The following is a 15,717-nucleotide window of genomic DNA, read 5'->3' as shown; positions in this document are numbered from 1 at the left end:
CCGAAGATGCAAAGACCACATGTTGCGTGTATTATTTAACGTACAGCTACTATCACGACAAACGTGTTTGGAGTAAGACCCCTTGTTTTTTAAAGAGACATTTAATGGCGTAATTTTATCGAGATGTTAAAGCATCTGTGACATTATAAAAGCGGACTGCTCTCAAATTAGGCCTTCAGATGTTAGGATTAGGGCTCCACTAATGTGCCAAGTTGTTCAGAAATGTTCGGTCACTCCAATGCTTTACCTGGGTTTAAAGTCCCAATAAAATATATTTTTGCCCACCTTTCCTGACCATACACTGTATGCCGCCTCTGAAAACCAACCCGTTCATCCAGTTCCAATTTCAACACATGCCCCCATATGCTGCTGCAGTTTTATTGCTAAGATCTCATGTTAATTCACCCATAAACCTTATCCATTACGTAAAATCTGTGAAAACCATTCGATTTTTGACTTTGCTTTAATCTTTTTTTAGCACATCACATGAAGAATATAGGGGATTTATATTGGCACCAATAAAACGAAGTCACAGCTGTTATTTTAACACGTAGGCTTTCGCGACCAATGTTATTCATAATCAACGATTTTTGGGTTTAGATCGCGTTATTTATAAATGTGTCGTAACCCTCCACCACCCGACACGGCCAATCAGTAAATTGTAAATGTTGTGGCTTCAACACACCGGTGGGCTAAAGCAGTGAACTATTTGTCTTTTGTCAACGTGACACATTTTTATTGATTGGCCGTGTCGGGTGGTGGAGGGTTACGACACATTTATAAATAACGCGATCTAAACCCAAAAATCGTTGATTATGAATCACAGCTGTTATATTGTCTCAAAAGCAGCGGCAATTGATCTTACAATGCACAACTAGTTATGACAAAATAAGTATTATTTGGAGGTAATGCGCGTCACTACCAAACCTCATCTGCCAAAAGGAAAGAAGTAGCCAGCAAATGACACAAGTTAAATAAAGACTCTATAATTAGAGTCGATATGGCAGGACAAATGTGATCAACAAAGCTGGAGCCAATGCAAATTACAATTCTGCAAGGCAACAACAGGCCCGTCCATCCACTTCAGCGTCTACTTCTGTGGCTGCAGTGACTTAACCACGCATGTTTAGTTAGCATTTAATAATTATTACACTCTTGCCTTTAATTACAATGTTTTAAATAGTTCTATGATAATCGTTCAGGCTAAAATATATATGATAGCAGTCCGCAGTATAGCTTTAATATTACATTGCTGCCGCACACAGACATGTGTTGACATTGTTGGAACAATGTAAAAAAATAACCAAGTCATAAAGCAATGGTATTTGTGGCCGATGTTACTCAAATAGTCAAACAAATACCTTTCACTTAATATAATAGCTTTCTAAAATATTATTTAAAAAAATCGGGAAGCTAGCTTAGCATGTTTTTTCCCTCATTGGGAGATGATTTATTACTCCAACCAGCTGTTCGGAGAACCCTAGAATGTTTTCAGTAATTGGTCTAAAAAAGCAATACACTTTAACGACGGCAACTGGGATAAGAGGCGAGACACAGTGTGTGACAGCAGGATGGCTGAATTGCTCCATCACCGTAGACCCAACCCACATCAGCCAGAGAATGCAGGTGTAGAGAGACAGGTGGCAATTCGAGTAGAGGTGTGGGAAGAGTTTGCTTGTGTGTAAAAAAGAGAATTAACGCGAGCAAGCGAGCGAGTGAGCGAGCGACTGGAGCAAGAGGGTCAGAGGGGGTGGGCTAGCGTGGTGTGGCGCAGGTTGGCGCGTGTGGTGGTGCGTACCAGCAGTCAGCGCAGCCATGGGCTCCATGCCACTCCCCGCTTCTCGGGGCTGGCTCGACGGGGCAGGAGCCGGGCTACTGGGTAGCTGCAGCTCTTTGGGAAGCAGATCATATACAGATCCTGCTGTGCCAAATGGCGGGGGGGGGTGGGTAAGAAAACAATAACACAGATTAGCCTGTTGGACCATCCGCATGAGTGGGCAACGCCAAAGCATTTTCAAAACCAATGTCCACAGCTGGATGTGTTGTTATTATTATAGTTTATTTTACAACTTCGCACTGGAAAAAAGTATACATGCGAACAATCAAACACACTGTTAATAGTACAATGCAATCTGGATGTATGCACCACTTAAATGCGACTGTGTCTCAATATGCTGTGCGGAAACAGTGAACATCATAATATGAATGTACACGACACTCTCAAGGGTGCAACGAGGTGATAATGTAACACACGTTTTGTTCCTGGCTACTAAGTGTTATTTTTTAATTGCTTATGCCTAAAAACGATAGAAAATGGCTATTATTCCCCACAAACTTTGCTTTTGTGACCAGGACTTTATGTAAACGAAAGACACAAATGCACACCACGTTATCTCATTGAAAATAGGTTAATCTCAAAATATCACTGCCCTGGTCACAAAAACTAAGTTTGTGGGGAATAATAGCCATTTTCTGTACTTTCGAGGCATAAGCAATTAGGAAAAAACACTTACTACCCAGGAACAAAAAATTAAAAAAATTTGTTACGCAGTGTTATTAATGGAGTTGATTATTAACTTTTATTTTGTGTCCTGTTCACAAAAGCAACGTTTGTGGGGAATAATAGCCATTTTCTTTACTTTTGAGGCATAAGCAATTAGGAAATAACACTTACTACCCAGGAACAAAAAAATATATTTTTGTTACACAGTATAATGAAACAATACTTCTGTAGTGAGTGACTTCCGAGACACGTCGAGTAGAAGTCACGGGGAGATAACTTCGTAGCGCAGCTACACATAGGCGATCCTAACACGCAGCCCATCTCCGTCATACACTACGCTCGCTGTTTGACTAGTGTAGCGGCGGCGACGGAGATGGTCTTGCAGAAGAACAGCCACGTGGTCCAAGCCGAAGAGATGACGACGAGCAGCGACGCAGCCAGGACCCAGGACCCACAAAACAGCCCCAAACCTCTGGTTCGGTCCCCCTATATCTGCCCGGCGCGGCCAAGTCGACCTCTGGCCACGCCCCCTTTCCAGAACCTTCGGGCTGATTCTCGGAGCTTCTCGACTGACTCCGTCCTTCACCTTTACCCCAGATACGCCCCCCTTATAATAAGGCATTATGTAATGCAGCCATAACCGTAATTACCCCTACAGGCCGGCAGGTGTCACCCTGTCATTACACTTGTAACGCACACAATTTGTGAACGGACATAACAAGTTTGGACCGCATCTAAGTGGTCTGGAGCCTGGCTCAAACGACATTCATGGAAATGTAGTTGTCATGATGAGTCATCAAATCCCTTGCCAATCATTAAAACGTTAGAATGTGGTCTTGATTTGGTTAAAGGAATCAATTATTTTCTATCACGTGATTTTTGTTCGATATAATTTGTTTTAACCACATCTGTTAAGTCACTCGTTTCTTTATCCTGAACGTTATAGTCTCATAAATCTGAAATAACTGATTATATATATTAAACGCACAATGTGATGTATGCATCATGAGCTTAAGACTGGATATTAATTAATGAGGTTAAAACCACACTTATCACCGATTAATGTTGCTGCCACTTTCATGCTTTTGCTTGCAAGGCACTCCGATCCCAAAAAAAACTACTGCATCCTCAACAGAAAAGCTTCCATAACACAAGCCTTCCAGAGCCACTGCCTTTCCTCTGAACCATGTATGTGCACGATTGATATTTACACTTAAACATCACATGCTCATGTGCACTGCCAACAGGATAGCCGGCTACAAAAGCTAACCAAAAAAAAATCCATAGATTTTATGTTACAGGTGATTTGGCCACTTTGTGGGAAACATGATTGAGGCAAGTAGGCAATCAATGAACAACAGAATGGTAATTAATATGCTACACACAGTGAATTGGCAGTAGCAGAGGCAATACGATGCCCACTTCACGGGTTGGTGTTTAAACCCCATTGCTGCTTTGGCTGGGTTCTCACGGGAATTTGTACTGGCGTTCACGTTCATTAGATGATGTAATAATCTGTCCACACCATCAGTGGAGTTTCTTAACGTTCGAGTCACGTGGTGCGTCACATGGTGTTTGTGGGTTCAGAGTTCATGACTAAACGAAGCCCACAAAGGTTACCTTTTATTTAAGAATAACAAAGTCCAAACAATTTCCTTTACAATGAAGGTTAAAATATTATTGCAATAGCTCTTCCTAATATGGGACTTTTCTTGTCAGTATTAAAATATAATAGGTTTTACAGTGTCTGGCAATAAAACTGGTGTCAAGATATTAAAACACCAAACAGAATCCCTATTCAAGGAAAGCTGTCTCTGGTGTGGACCAATCAGTTTCAAAGACAATGCATATGATTTCAGAGCATGTTTTTTGTTTGCATGTTCACCACATGTACGTGTGGTTAATGAAGGCAGGATCCCTTGCATAAGAATTCTGTTTGGTGTTTGAACATCTTGACACCTGTTTTAATGCCAAAGGGTAAAACCTATTGTTATAACTCTTCCTAATGTTTTAGCAATCTTACTCATTCACAACATATACTTTTTGGATACATTTATTCGGCACAGGCATGCCAACACCTTCCACTCCCCCATTGTAAACCTCGAATTAGCTCAAGAAGTTTGAAGCGAAAAAACATCTCAGAAATATATATATTTTCTCCCTTGTGCCCTTGAAATCAGGTCTGTAGCATACAGCCATAGGCAATGCTGTAATTTATCGTTGCTTCCTGTGGGTGACATTTCTTCAATGTCAGCTGCTGCGAAAAGTTTCGGAGCCCTCTGCTCCCACCCCCTCGATGTCAACCAACTGGGATTGGTCGCGACTTTATTTACTGATGCAAAAGGGGGCCACTGAGCGCAAGGGTTGGGTTACATCACGTTAACTGTACCCCCCCCACCCCACCTGTGATGTAAACGAATTGAGTCCTTAGTGGTCACTACATTACGTGATGTTAAGAAATTCTGTGCTAGCTTCCTTAAAAGTATTGCGCGGGTAGTTACGTGTGCCGTTAAATATGTTGGTCCTTCACGTTTTTAGGAACTATCAACCTGGGGTCATGGTTCTATTCAAAAACATGTTTCGTTCATGTTCGCAGGCTGTTTTATATTATTTGTCATTCCTTCCATCTCAGAAATGTGCCTAAATGTAACACAAGCATATACTTTTCCTGAATCATAACTGATTCTTCGACACGCGATTCGATGCATGTATGGAGCCATATTAATTTATTAAATGTTACATGCTTATTACGAATGTCAAGTATGGGTTGGTAATGAGATGCGACATTACCTCTTTACCTTGAATACCATAAACAAGTATGTATGTGTATGTTGAACTTCGTTCGCAGCGTACATAGCCAACCGTGCTAATTGGAGGTGCGGGGGGGGAGAACAACAAACTAAAAACAAAAAGAGAAGTGCAAATGCATGGATTTTCAATTCCACTTAAAGGCAACCTGATATTGTACGCACCCCAAACGAATTGGCATACAAAATACACTTAAAATGCTGAGGATTTTGTTTCCATTTAAAACCGGTTACTTTAGTGGACACAATAAAAGTGTGGAAAGCAGCTAAAACACAAAGGTCCCACCAATGCGACAGCTAGACAGTGTACTGCTGTTTGTAAATCATGAACGGTGGAAGCCCAACACCGTTTTTAATCCTTCACATTAATACTCTTTGGTTTTATTCGGTAAAGTCACAAACACAGCAAACACAGTTGCTGATATTATTTCGGCAACTGTCTTCGCTGTGTTTGTCCCCACCTGATGACGGACGCTTGTGTTGCGGCCGAAACGTCGTGATTTAATTTAGTTGTTTTTCATTTTTTGTGACTTTACCGAATAAAACCAACGAGTATGGATTCTTGCAGTCACAAAAAGTTAAAAACCTCACAATTAACATTAGCTGCCCCGCGCATGCTGCTGACACTTGGGCTACGCCCATTTCAAACCTTTATAAACAGTTTGCCTTTAGAGGCCGACCCCCTTTTCCTGATGACGACCGCTTGTGTTGCGATCGAAACGTCGTAGTTTTTGGTTATTTTCTCTGAACCTATCTACGTGACTTTACCGAAAGACCCAAGAATATGTGTTCATCCAATATAACTCATGCCCAAAATAATGGCTTTATTCTGTTTAAAAAAAAACTTACACAAATAATGAACACATAGAAAACACGTGTACTATTCAAACGACAAGGTCATAGGGAAAAAAACGGTAATGGTTGTAACCTTGCATAACTTCCTATTGCACAAACCCTTATCTAACACTACATACATCTGGGAGAGTGTATGTTACAGTAATAGGTTTAACATCATACCAACGTCAAGCAGAAGTTTAGAATGACACAGCTGTTGTAGAACGTAGTTTTAAGAAGTACTGTTATAAGTTAGTTTTAAGAAGTACTGTTATAAGTTACAAAGTCCTTTGTGTGCACAACTTGACTTGCTTGTTTTAACTGTTACCAATTAATCACTGCACTAAGAATACAAAACACACGCAACTTGCATTATACAGTTGGCTTCATGTGCGCACCAGATATCAGTATATCCATTGTGTCCTGAGGTTTCACACAATGAAAAACAGCCAAGCTTTCATGTTCAATAGTTTTTTTTTCTCCTCAACCCCAACAAGTGGTTTGCAAATTACAGCATACTACATGTAGCAACGCTCCATGGAGTACGACCCAGAATGTTGAACCTGTTGAACTTCATTTTAAGTCAAGATTATAACAATTCTTCTGCAAAAGCACATTTCCTTCATGGGTGTAACATTTAACCCGAGGTTGCCAGATTATAAAGTTTAAAACGAGACTGTACACACATAATGCTTATCTTATTTGCGATGTTGGCACTGTCATTAATGCAGTAGTTTTGCCCATTGTCAGTCCACTGCTAAATTAAGGCTTCTTCCCACCCCCCTGCCCCCCAGTGTGTTGGTCATGGGGGTTGTTTGACTATACTTCCTTAAGCTGGTCAAAGCAGGTTTTTTGAGGGTAGAGGGTAAAATAGAAAGGGTTCAGATTGCACTCACCACTGATGCCATCCACAACTTGGAATTAAACTCAGGGCAGCACCTGTTTCGTAGCACAGTGTGAGTCTTAATAGGGGACTGAGCAAAAATTATGAACTCTAAATAATATTTCTAATCGCTAAAGCAATAGTTTGTCTAAGCTGAAAAGCAAGTGTCGGTTCAACTTTTACACTTAACGCCACGCAACGCTCTGAAGTGAACAATATTACATTACACTAGCTTGTTTGCCTTTTCAAGGACGGGTGTATATTGCAGTAAATCTGAAATATGAAATAGAAAAATTGTTCAGCTCATGATTATTAATGAGGGGGGGGGGGGGTTGCCCCATGTGGAGTGACGTCACCCGCTAATGGTTATTGGGGAGGGGTGCGGCATGTGGAGTGACGCCACCCGCTCATAATTATTAATGAGGGGGGGGCTCATGTGGAGTGACGTCACGCGCGGGACACACATTTTTGGCTTATTATATTCCTTTCCTTGTCGGCGGAGAGCAGGATGTGGGCAGAGAGGAATTCGTCGCCTGCCACCACGATAATCTAACCAATATAACACGTGTGCGTACACAAGTGGATGACTCATTCTAAAACAATCTATCGTATCCTGTTATTAACATGCACATTCTGTACATTCTTGATTTTAATAAAAAATGGCGAAATCACTTTAAATCCTAAGTTCATGTGTAAACATTATACGATCCTTTTATCTATTAACTATGCAAATATAAATAATGAGCATGTGTTAATTACCATAGCAAAATTAAGCATTTAGCAAAAATAATAATTTAATAAAGCTGTATTATTTAAACGTGATGGTTTTTTTCCTTCATATATTAATCAACGATATTATAGTTGCCGAATTTGTACTTGGTAAGGGGGGTTAGCTCAAAAGTTTACGGTGCTACCTGGGAATCAAAAAACTCCTTCTCATGTCAGAGAATCGGCACTTTGCCTATGGATAAGATGAAAGCAAGTAGTGTACAGTGCTGTGTTCTGAAAGGTGTACTGTTTGCCTTGCAAGTTACACAGCCAGTTGCCAAGTATTTCATAACTGCTGCATGCCAATAAAAATGTAAACCATTTCAGTTGGTCTCCCGAGGCATAACAAACCTAAAACCATTCCTCTAAGTGAATTGTATGGCTTAACAAGCCAGTGTTGATTTTGTTAATAACTCTACACCCGCGACTACAACTTACTTTAATAATTATTTAAGAAAAAATACGAACATAAAACAAAGAGGCCGAGAATTTCTGATCTTAACAAGAGCAGGCTTTAAAGTTCACATGAAGAAAAGAGCACGTGGACCCATCCCCTAAAATCAATTGCAAAGTATGAATCATGTAATCTAGATTCGGATAAACAAGTTTAGAAACTTCAAAAGTACAAAGGCCGGCTCAGCACTCCACCAGCAACAACCCCATACAAAGCGCCGCTATGCACAAACGCAATGACCCCCTTTATACGGACAGCGTTGAGCGCTAAACTTAACTCGCATCAACCGTCGCATTGTTCACGCGGGAGGCACGTGATTTAAAGTACCCTGTGCGTCGTGGAAAACAATCGTCAAATCCACCGCCACCACGTCACGAGCGTTTTCCCCACGCCATCGCGACGGTTGGCGCTCGACTAAAAGTTGGAGGAACAACCGCAGCGTTATTAACAGCAGCATTACTAACAACATCATTATTAACAACATCATTCTTAACAACAGTATTCTTAACAACAGTATTCTTAACAACAGCGTTATTAACCTCCTTAATCTGCACACATACCAGTGCCGCCACAGTGCAAGCTCGTGAGGAGAAATAGCCCATTAATCTGCACTAATGCTCGTTGGTATTTTCTACAACAGGTTATGAGAACGTTAGATGTTGCAACTGAATGAAACACGGGTCCACAATACAGTATTAACAATCAATTATTAACGTACTTTGGTTTTAATGAAGCAAGTTATTTTTTCTGTTCAATCATTTGTGTTGCACAGGCTACGAACGTCTATCCGATGACATGTACAATTTTCTGAGCATAATCATTTTAAGCACGGTCACAATCACAACACTAGGAGCAAATTACAACGTATCCTGAGAATGCCAGAAGCATACAAAAAGATGTCACGCTACGGCGAATTGTCACATTTCATTCAAACATTGCTCTATTTACGTCAACAATAAATTGAAAGGCATACCCCACCATCCACAAAACACGAATGCACCGAGCTACTTACATTGACAACAAAAAACAAATTAACATGCAGCTGGTTTTCATGACCTCACACCAATATCAGTCAAGACTAATAATTAACATATGAAGGCTGTAACATTTCCCTCCCCCCGAGATAAAAATAAAAGTCTCCGCTGTGCGTGTACATATTTTCAATGGATAAACAAATGCCAGGGGGCACATTCACTGAATACCAAGCCTTGCATCTGGCAGTGTAGGAGGGGGGTGTCTATCTCTTCTTCCATTGTCTCGAGAAAGATCAATTATATCTGTAGTAAGCGGACCACTGCAGCTGCAGAATAGTATGACAAATTCCATATCATGCAAACATCTATATTCATGAATCATCTCTCTGCTAATTCAACTCTTCCAGTCTGGAGTCTATATAAGCACATTTCCACCATGTGCGTTATACTTGAATCATGAATCATATAAGTTTCCGAACGATACATTCTCCCAATAGACACCGCTCACCTAAAAGATAGCACTCCAAGCGAACCAATAAGCAACATTAAAGGCATGTATTGTGTTAATGTGTCCACTAAGATGCACCTTTAATGTCTTAAATATATTCAGGAAATAAGGAATTATATTTTAAGCAGCTTACAATTAAGGACGTTTGTAATTTCCGTTTAATTAGCTTGGCTCTCTTAATCAGCTCGGAAGTGACTAATAACATGTTTTGTGTGCTGAAACTCGTGAAAGTATTGTTCATGTGATAACAGGTTACAATGGTGAACATTTTTTCCTCTTTTTCACTATGAGTGCATCGCTAATGTATGAGCCCCCCACGCCGAAGTTTCCACAGGGGGTGCAGGAATACGAAAATACTATTTCAGATGTAATCCCTAAAGTTCACCATCAACAGTGCTTAAACAAAAGCTATCAGCATGGTTGGAAGTGTGCCACTTTTACAATATTGCACCCATGGCACATTACGAGCTGTTAAATTAACCAAATGCAATTCACTTCACGAAATTTACTGCGGTACTTGGATGGTGGATGGAAATTGTAAATATATCCGAGTAAACCTTTATATATAATTAGTAAGACTTCAAGACAAGTCTATTTTTTTACGGAAACCTTGGTTTAAATAATTACTAGAGAAAATCGATACCAATACAATACGCATTTTAATACATCGGTAATTCTAGCTAATCCACTGCTGTGCACTTTACTATCCATTTCTTAAGTCTACTGCTGGATGATGGCTTCTGCATGCCGTGCAGATCGTGGGGGTAAATTTGAATGTACTTCTCGACGTGTTTCAGTGCAGGTTGATGCGATGATTAGGAGGGTCATACACGACGTCGTCCTCAGATTGTGAATGTTGTGGATTTGCTCTCCAACACACCGGTGTGCTGTACTAGTAACGAATTGGCATGTTGTGTTTACGTGACAAACCTTACAAATTGGCTGTGTCGGGTGGTGGGGCGTTTAACGACACATTTATATTTACGCGATCTAACCCAAAAAAAACTATACTATAGAGGACAATGACTTTTACTGCCACTGTCTTCTGCCGACAACATAATGCTGCAGCAGCCTGCAAGCCCTGTAATTTGCGTTGGCCGTCGCCAATCCAACTAACCACTTTCCATTCTCATACCTGCTTAGCTTCTGTGAGATTTGGTCGAAGGCAAGTTCAACACAATCCCAGGAAATATGGTCTCAAACAAAACAAAAAAATACCACAGGAAAAGCTGTACCAGCCAGAGGTATGCTGGACAGAAACCATTGAGTTGGCTCGTGGGGATAGTGCTCTGGCTTGTGTTGACTTAGGAGACCTGCATAGCATTAAGACACATTCCCCCATATGACGTGCACACATACAGATAACGCGGCTATCACGTGCTAATGGAGGATGTGTATCTTCACGTTGGGTGACCTTATAATATCAGCCGTACATTTACAGTAAACAACTACCCAGTTTCACAAAGTAGATGATTAACTGTTGAATTACAGCATTATGTATCCTTAGAATAAAATAATAATCTGCAAGCAGAGTTTGAATGTGTTGGCACACGTTCAGGCAAGAATGAAGCATCGCTTTCAAAATTGCCCAGGAAATTACAAACTTTGAGCAAAACCCCAATGCATGCCATTCTTGGAGGAATTTAAATTAAATCAAACCACTATTCATCGCACTTGCAGAGTAGTCTACAATCACAAATCACGCCATAGCAATATGCAAACTGTGAGGTTTGATTTGCGGCTGTGTACTGTATTTTACCGTCATGGATCAGAGACAGCTACACCAACGTAGTGAAAATGAGGATGGCCTGCATGCCGCCACAGGAATGTGGAAATACCACTGCTCGCTCAGCTCATGCCAATCGAGCACAGTAACACTCAATGCTTACTCGACCACGGAAATACCTGCAGGAGCAATACTGTACCGATCTAGTTTTGAAAAACTGTAACTTTTTCCTGTTTAATAAAAAAAACACAAGTGAGAAGTGCGCACGATAGTGCAGTTTAATTTGCTCTCGTCAAATTAATGGGTTAGAATGACTGGACAACCGGATCTACAATCTTGAATCTTGTCGCCGTATTTCCGATTACTGTGTAAGATGTTATATTAGGGGTATGACAAATTACTCTACTTACTATAATTCATTTCTTACGATTTTTTCATGTTTCGTGAAGTCTACTACCCGATATTTTTCACTATACAACCAAGGGGTAAATAAGTATCCTGGAACTGAGTGAAATCTTACATTTCAAGGAATATTTTGAATATCAAAACGATTGCATAATTTTTTTACCCGAATACAACTTGTTTGAGGGGAAAAAATCGCATTGGTAAACCAAAAAAATGCATATTAATTATACGTTAGATTTAATTCACTTCATGTTAAACAAAGCACTGTAACTGAATACATTTGCATATCCTTCAAAACAATTTCACAAACCGTTGTATTAGAACACAACAGTAACATCACACATCTTCACACATGGCTCAAATAATTCTGGATGAAGGCCTCCCCATAAAGTTGCTATCTCTCGTGGCATTACGATGCCAAGCTCATTCCTTGCGTACATACTCATCTCATCATCTCCGCGGTGGTCATTCCATGCGGAGTTATCTCCTCTCTCTTGGCCGTGTAAATCTCCTTTCTCTTGGCTGCAATTCCGTCACCAGTGTCATCGATCGGTTACCGTGCCTTTTAACAAGAGCCCCACGCTTCTCTCAAATGAATGTCTACGATTTGCATATCGTTCCAAGCCACGTGCTTCTCGTCATCAGTGTCATTTAAAACACTCGTATATGCCAAGCTTCTTTGCACATGCGAGGGAGGGGTGGAGAAGGCAGCCAAGAGGGCCCGATATTTAATCCTTGAACCAGGGCCCATGTCAACCACGCTACACCACTGTGACCCACAGACTAGCATAGTAATCCGCAGACTCACACCCAAACACATACACAGTGATAAACCAACTGAGAGACCCAAAGACTAGCATATGCACCTATAGACGAGCATAGGACTCTTAGACTTAACACTGGACCCAGTCAGTGGCTTAGGTATCGACTGTGTTTGGCAGAGCAACTGGTGCCGGGGCCTACATGCCGGAGGGGCACACGCGCTAAGCTGGCTGTAAAGCGGTAGGGGAGGGGAGGGGCGAGCCCATTCCATTCCTTGAACTCGTGCCCATGCCACGTGCCTCCGACTTCCTCTATTATCGGTGCCCTCTGCAGTTGGGGGAGGCGAAGAGTTCAAACCAATGACGAATACAGCACGTCTCTGCTGTAGTCGAAATACAGGGGTCGGTACGCGTTGCCCCCACAAAGTTGATGTTTTAAGCTCGTTGGAATTCGAGCAGGAGACGCCAACAGGTGCGACAAAGCCACCCTCAAGCGCAAGCTTCTTGTCAGTTCTTGGAAGTTAAGCAGAATGATCCCCGATTAGTACTTAAGACGGGAGCAGCCGCTGCATTCGTAAAACTGTACACCGCACTCGGCGTTGCAGGCCAGATGGCGGAGTGGCAATAGATTGTTGAATCAATCTGTGCAAAGTTTTTGAGTGTTACCTCCTTGTATGCATGGTGGGTTAAGCCCGGTTTTCTCTTACATACTCACTATCCTGGAATTTGCCAACAATCCCAGAATTTTATTATGTATTTATACTGGAGGAAACCGATGAGCTATAGTTATTTTTTACAGATGTCCAGGCAGTCCCCCTCCCCCCCGCCACTGAAAAGGAGTCTTCAAACTGGGTATATTTGCAGGGCAAATAAAGGACAATCAATATTATAATGGTTATGACCACATCTCTCCAGGAAATGCGCCCAATGTCAGCTCAGCAAACTACAACTCGGACCAGTCTTTGGGTTGTCGTGTTGTAAGCGGCATGACATTTAAATTCCGAGAAAGGGAGACAAGAATGGAAAAGTGTTTTGGGAGACGTGGGTTTTGCTTACTTAATGTAGAAAAATCGGCGAGTGTTTGCAGAGGAAATGAGGAAGTTCTCCGAGCTGGTTAAACGGAGAGAAGCCTCAGAAAATTCTAGAAAGGGCACGAGATGTGAACTTGGCATATTCTCAAGAGGTAAAAGCTTAAGAAGACCTGTAAAGTGTCAATTCGCATTTTTTCTAAAGAATATTATTGTAAGTCATCATATCACCCGAAATTTTCTCCGTTTCGGAAGTAGGAATGAGTCTGGTTATTGCTTGGACGGGTGATATGGCATGCACTACTCAAGGCAGCTACGCCATGGGCAGCCACGGCAGTGGGAATGCAGCAAACATTATTATTGAACTGCACTCCTATGCCCCCCCCCCCGACTTTACAAAAGTTAGTGACTCACCAGCGTGGTGAGGTATGGTCAAAGAGCCTGCACCACGACCCAGCGGAGCTGTAAATGCACAATATCACATTCTATGGGACCCTTATTGCCAGTGTCAAGATGGGGAAAATATAGACTTTACTATTTAACCGACAAGACTGCAGGTGTTAAAATGTTCAAAAACCAAATAGACATCTATTATCACAAGGCATGAAGTCTGCATCAACCATCACGCACAATGTTATTATTCTAGTTTCCTGTATTACAATCATCCAGCAGTGGCTCGCGCCTGGCCATGACGACAGCGGCAGTAACTTAAGATAAGTCAATCGCGTAAGTGGCCTTTGCCTGGTGGGATGGAGATCAGACGGTTGTTTTATTTGTATGTTAGATTAACACGCAGGCTTTCGCGACCAATATCCATAACACAGGGTTTTTGTGGGTTAGATCGCGTAAATATTTAACCCACAAAAAAACTGTATTATATTTGTGTTATTGGATCGATTCGTTTGCCTTTCGTGTACTTTGCACTCATTCTAACATTCTTACCAACCAAAACCCCCATGAACCTTAGCTGGTAACATCTGTGGGAGGGGGTAGAGCTTCACAGCTCATCGGATTCCCCATCATCCTCCTCCTCCTTGTGCAGCCGAAAATTCGCGATCTCGTGGCCGCGTGCGCATGGCTTGGTGGGCCCTCTTCCTGACGGCGGTGGTGACGTCATCAGCGTCCGCGGCGTCAACGAAAACATTCACGACCCCTCGCTCGCTCGCTCGCGGCGATCGTTCGCGGGCCGCACGTCGGGGTCGTTCACCCTTCCTTTACACTTCGCCGAGCGTTGCCTCTCTTCCACAAACACCTCACCTTTGGAGTAGAGACTTTCCGGAGAATTGAGGTCCATATCCGTGCCGAGCAGAGGGATGAAATCAGAAGGCATTGTACGCCGTGCGGCAGCGTCGGCGCGACGTTCACGCCGATTGTCTTTAAACCTCCCCTCAGAAAAAATAAAATGCAAAAATTAAACTGAACGCACGCTAAAGAGAGATATCGCAATTAGCCCCGTGGGGTGAATAAATTACGGCCGAGCAATGATGGGCGGGCTCTGGGTATTGTGTTGGCTGCGTCACCTCACGACGCTCGCTGAGGGGAAAAAAATGAAAAAAAACTCGCACCCCCCTCACCCACTACCGAATAAATATAAATACCAATGTCGCTACGCTTGCTATGATTATTGTCCTTAATATGACGTAAATATATAAAAACAAATAGAACAGCAACAATGAAAAATTGAAGCACGCGCGCGCTCTCAGTCGTTTGGTTCGGGCGGGAGAACCAGGGCGCGCGCTGCAGGCGGAGAGCGGCGCGCGACTGCGACTCCCTCTCCCTCGCTCGCACACTCTCCCCCCCGACTCCTCCCCCTCTCTCTCCAGCTCCTCCCCCTCTCTCTCCAGCTCCTCACCCTCTCCCTCCCTCTCCCTGGAGCTCCTCCCCCTCTCCCTCCCCCTCTCTCTCCAGATCCTCACCCTCTCTCTCCAGCTCCTCCCCCTCTCCCTCACTCTCTCTCCAGCTCCTCCCCCTCTCCCTCACTCTCTCTCCAGCTCCTCCCCCTCTCCCTCACTCTCCCTCCAGCTCCTCCCCCTCTCCCTCGCTCGCACACTCTCCCTACCGGCTCC

At 42.5% G+C, this 15,717-nt stretch overlaps 1 protein-coding gene across 2 annotated transcripts in view; it reads right to left on the bottom strand.

Annotated features, from left to right (window-relative positions):
- NFAT5 (nuclear factor of activated T cells 5) overlaps positions 1-15,433 on the bottom strand; it is a 55,400-nt gene extending 39,967 nt beyond the window's left edge. Inside the window, exons 1-2 of one of the 2 annotated variants that reach the window (XM_078863969.1) lie at positions 14,909-15,433; positions 1,799-1,918 (exon numbers count right to left, since the gene is read on the bottom strand). In XM_078863969.1, the coding sequence (XP_078720095.1) occupies positions 1,799-1,918; positions 14,909-14,981 (193 nt within the window). In that variant the 5' untranslated portion in view covers positions 14,982-15,433. Of the gene's footprint in view, positions 1-1,798; positions 1,919-14,065; positions 14,097-14,908 lie in introns of those variants that run through there. The other variant, XM_078863970.1, reaches the window with a different exon arrangement.
- Between the last annotated feature and the right edge of the window lie 284 nt (positions 15,434-15,717).

This window comes from Lampetra fluviatilis, chromosome 17, assembly GCF_964198595.1.
Source record: "Lampetra fluviatilis chromosome 17, kcLamFluv1.1, whole genome shotgun sequence".
In the NCBI taxonomy this organism is placed as follows: domain Eukaryota; kingdom Metazoa; phylum Chordata; class Hyperoartia; order Petromyzontiformes; family Petromyzontidae; genus Lampetra; species Lampetra fluviatilis.
This window is presented reverse-complemented; position numbering and strand designations above follow the sequence as displayed.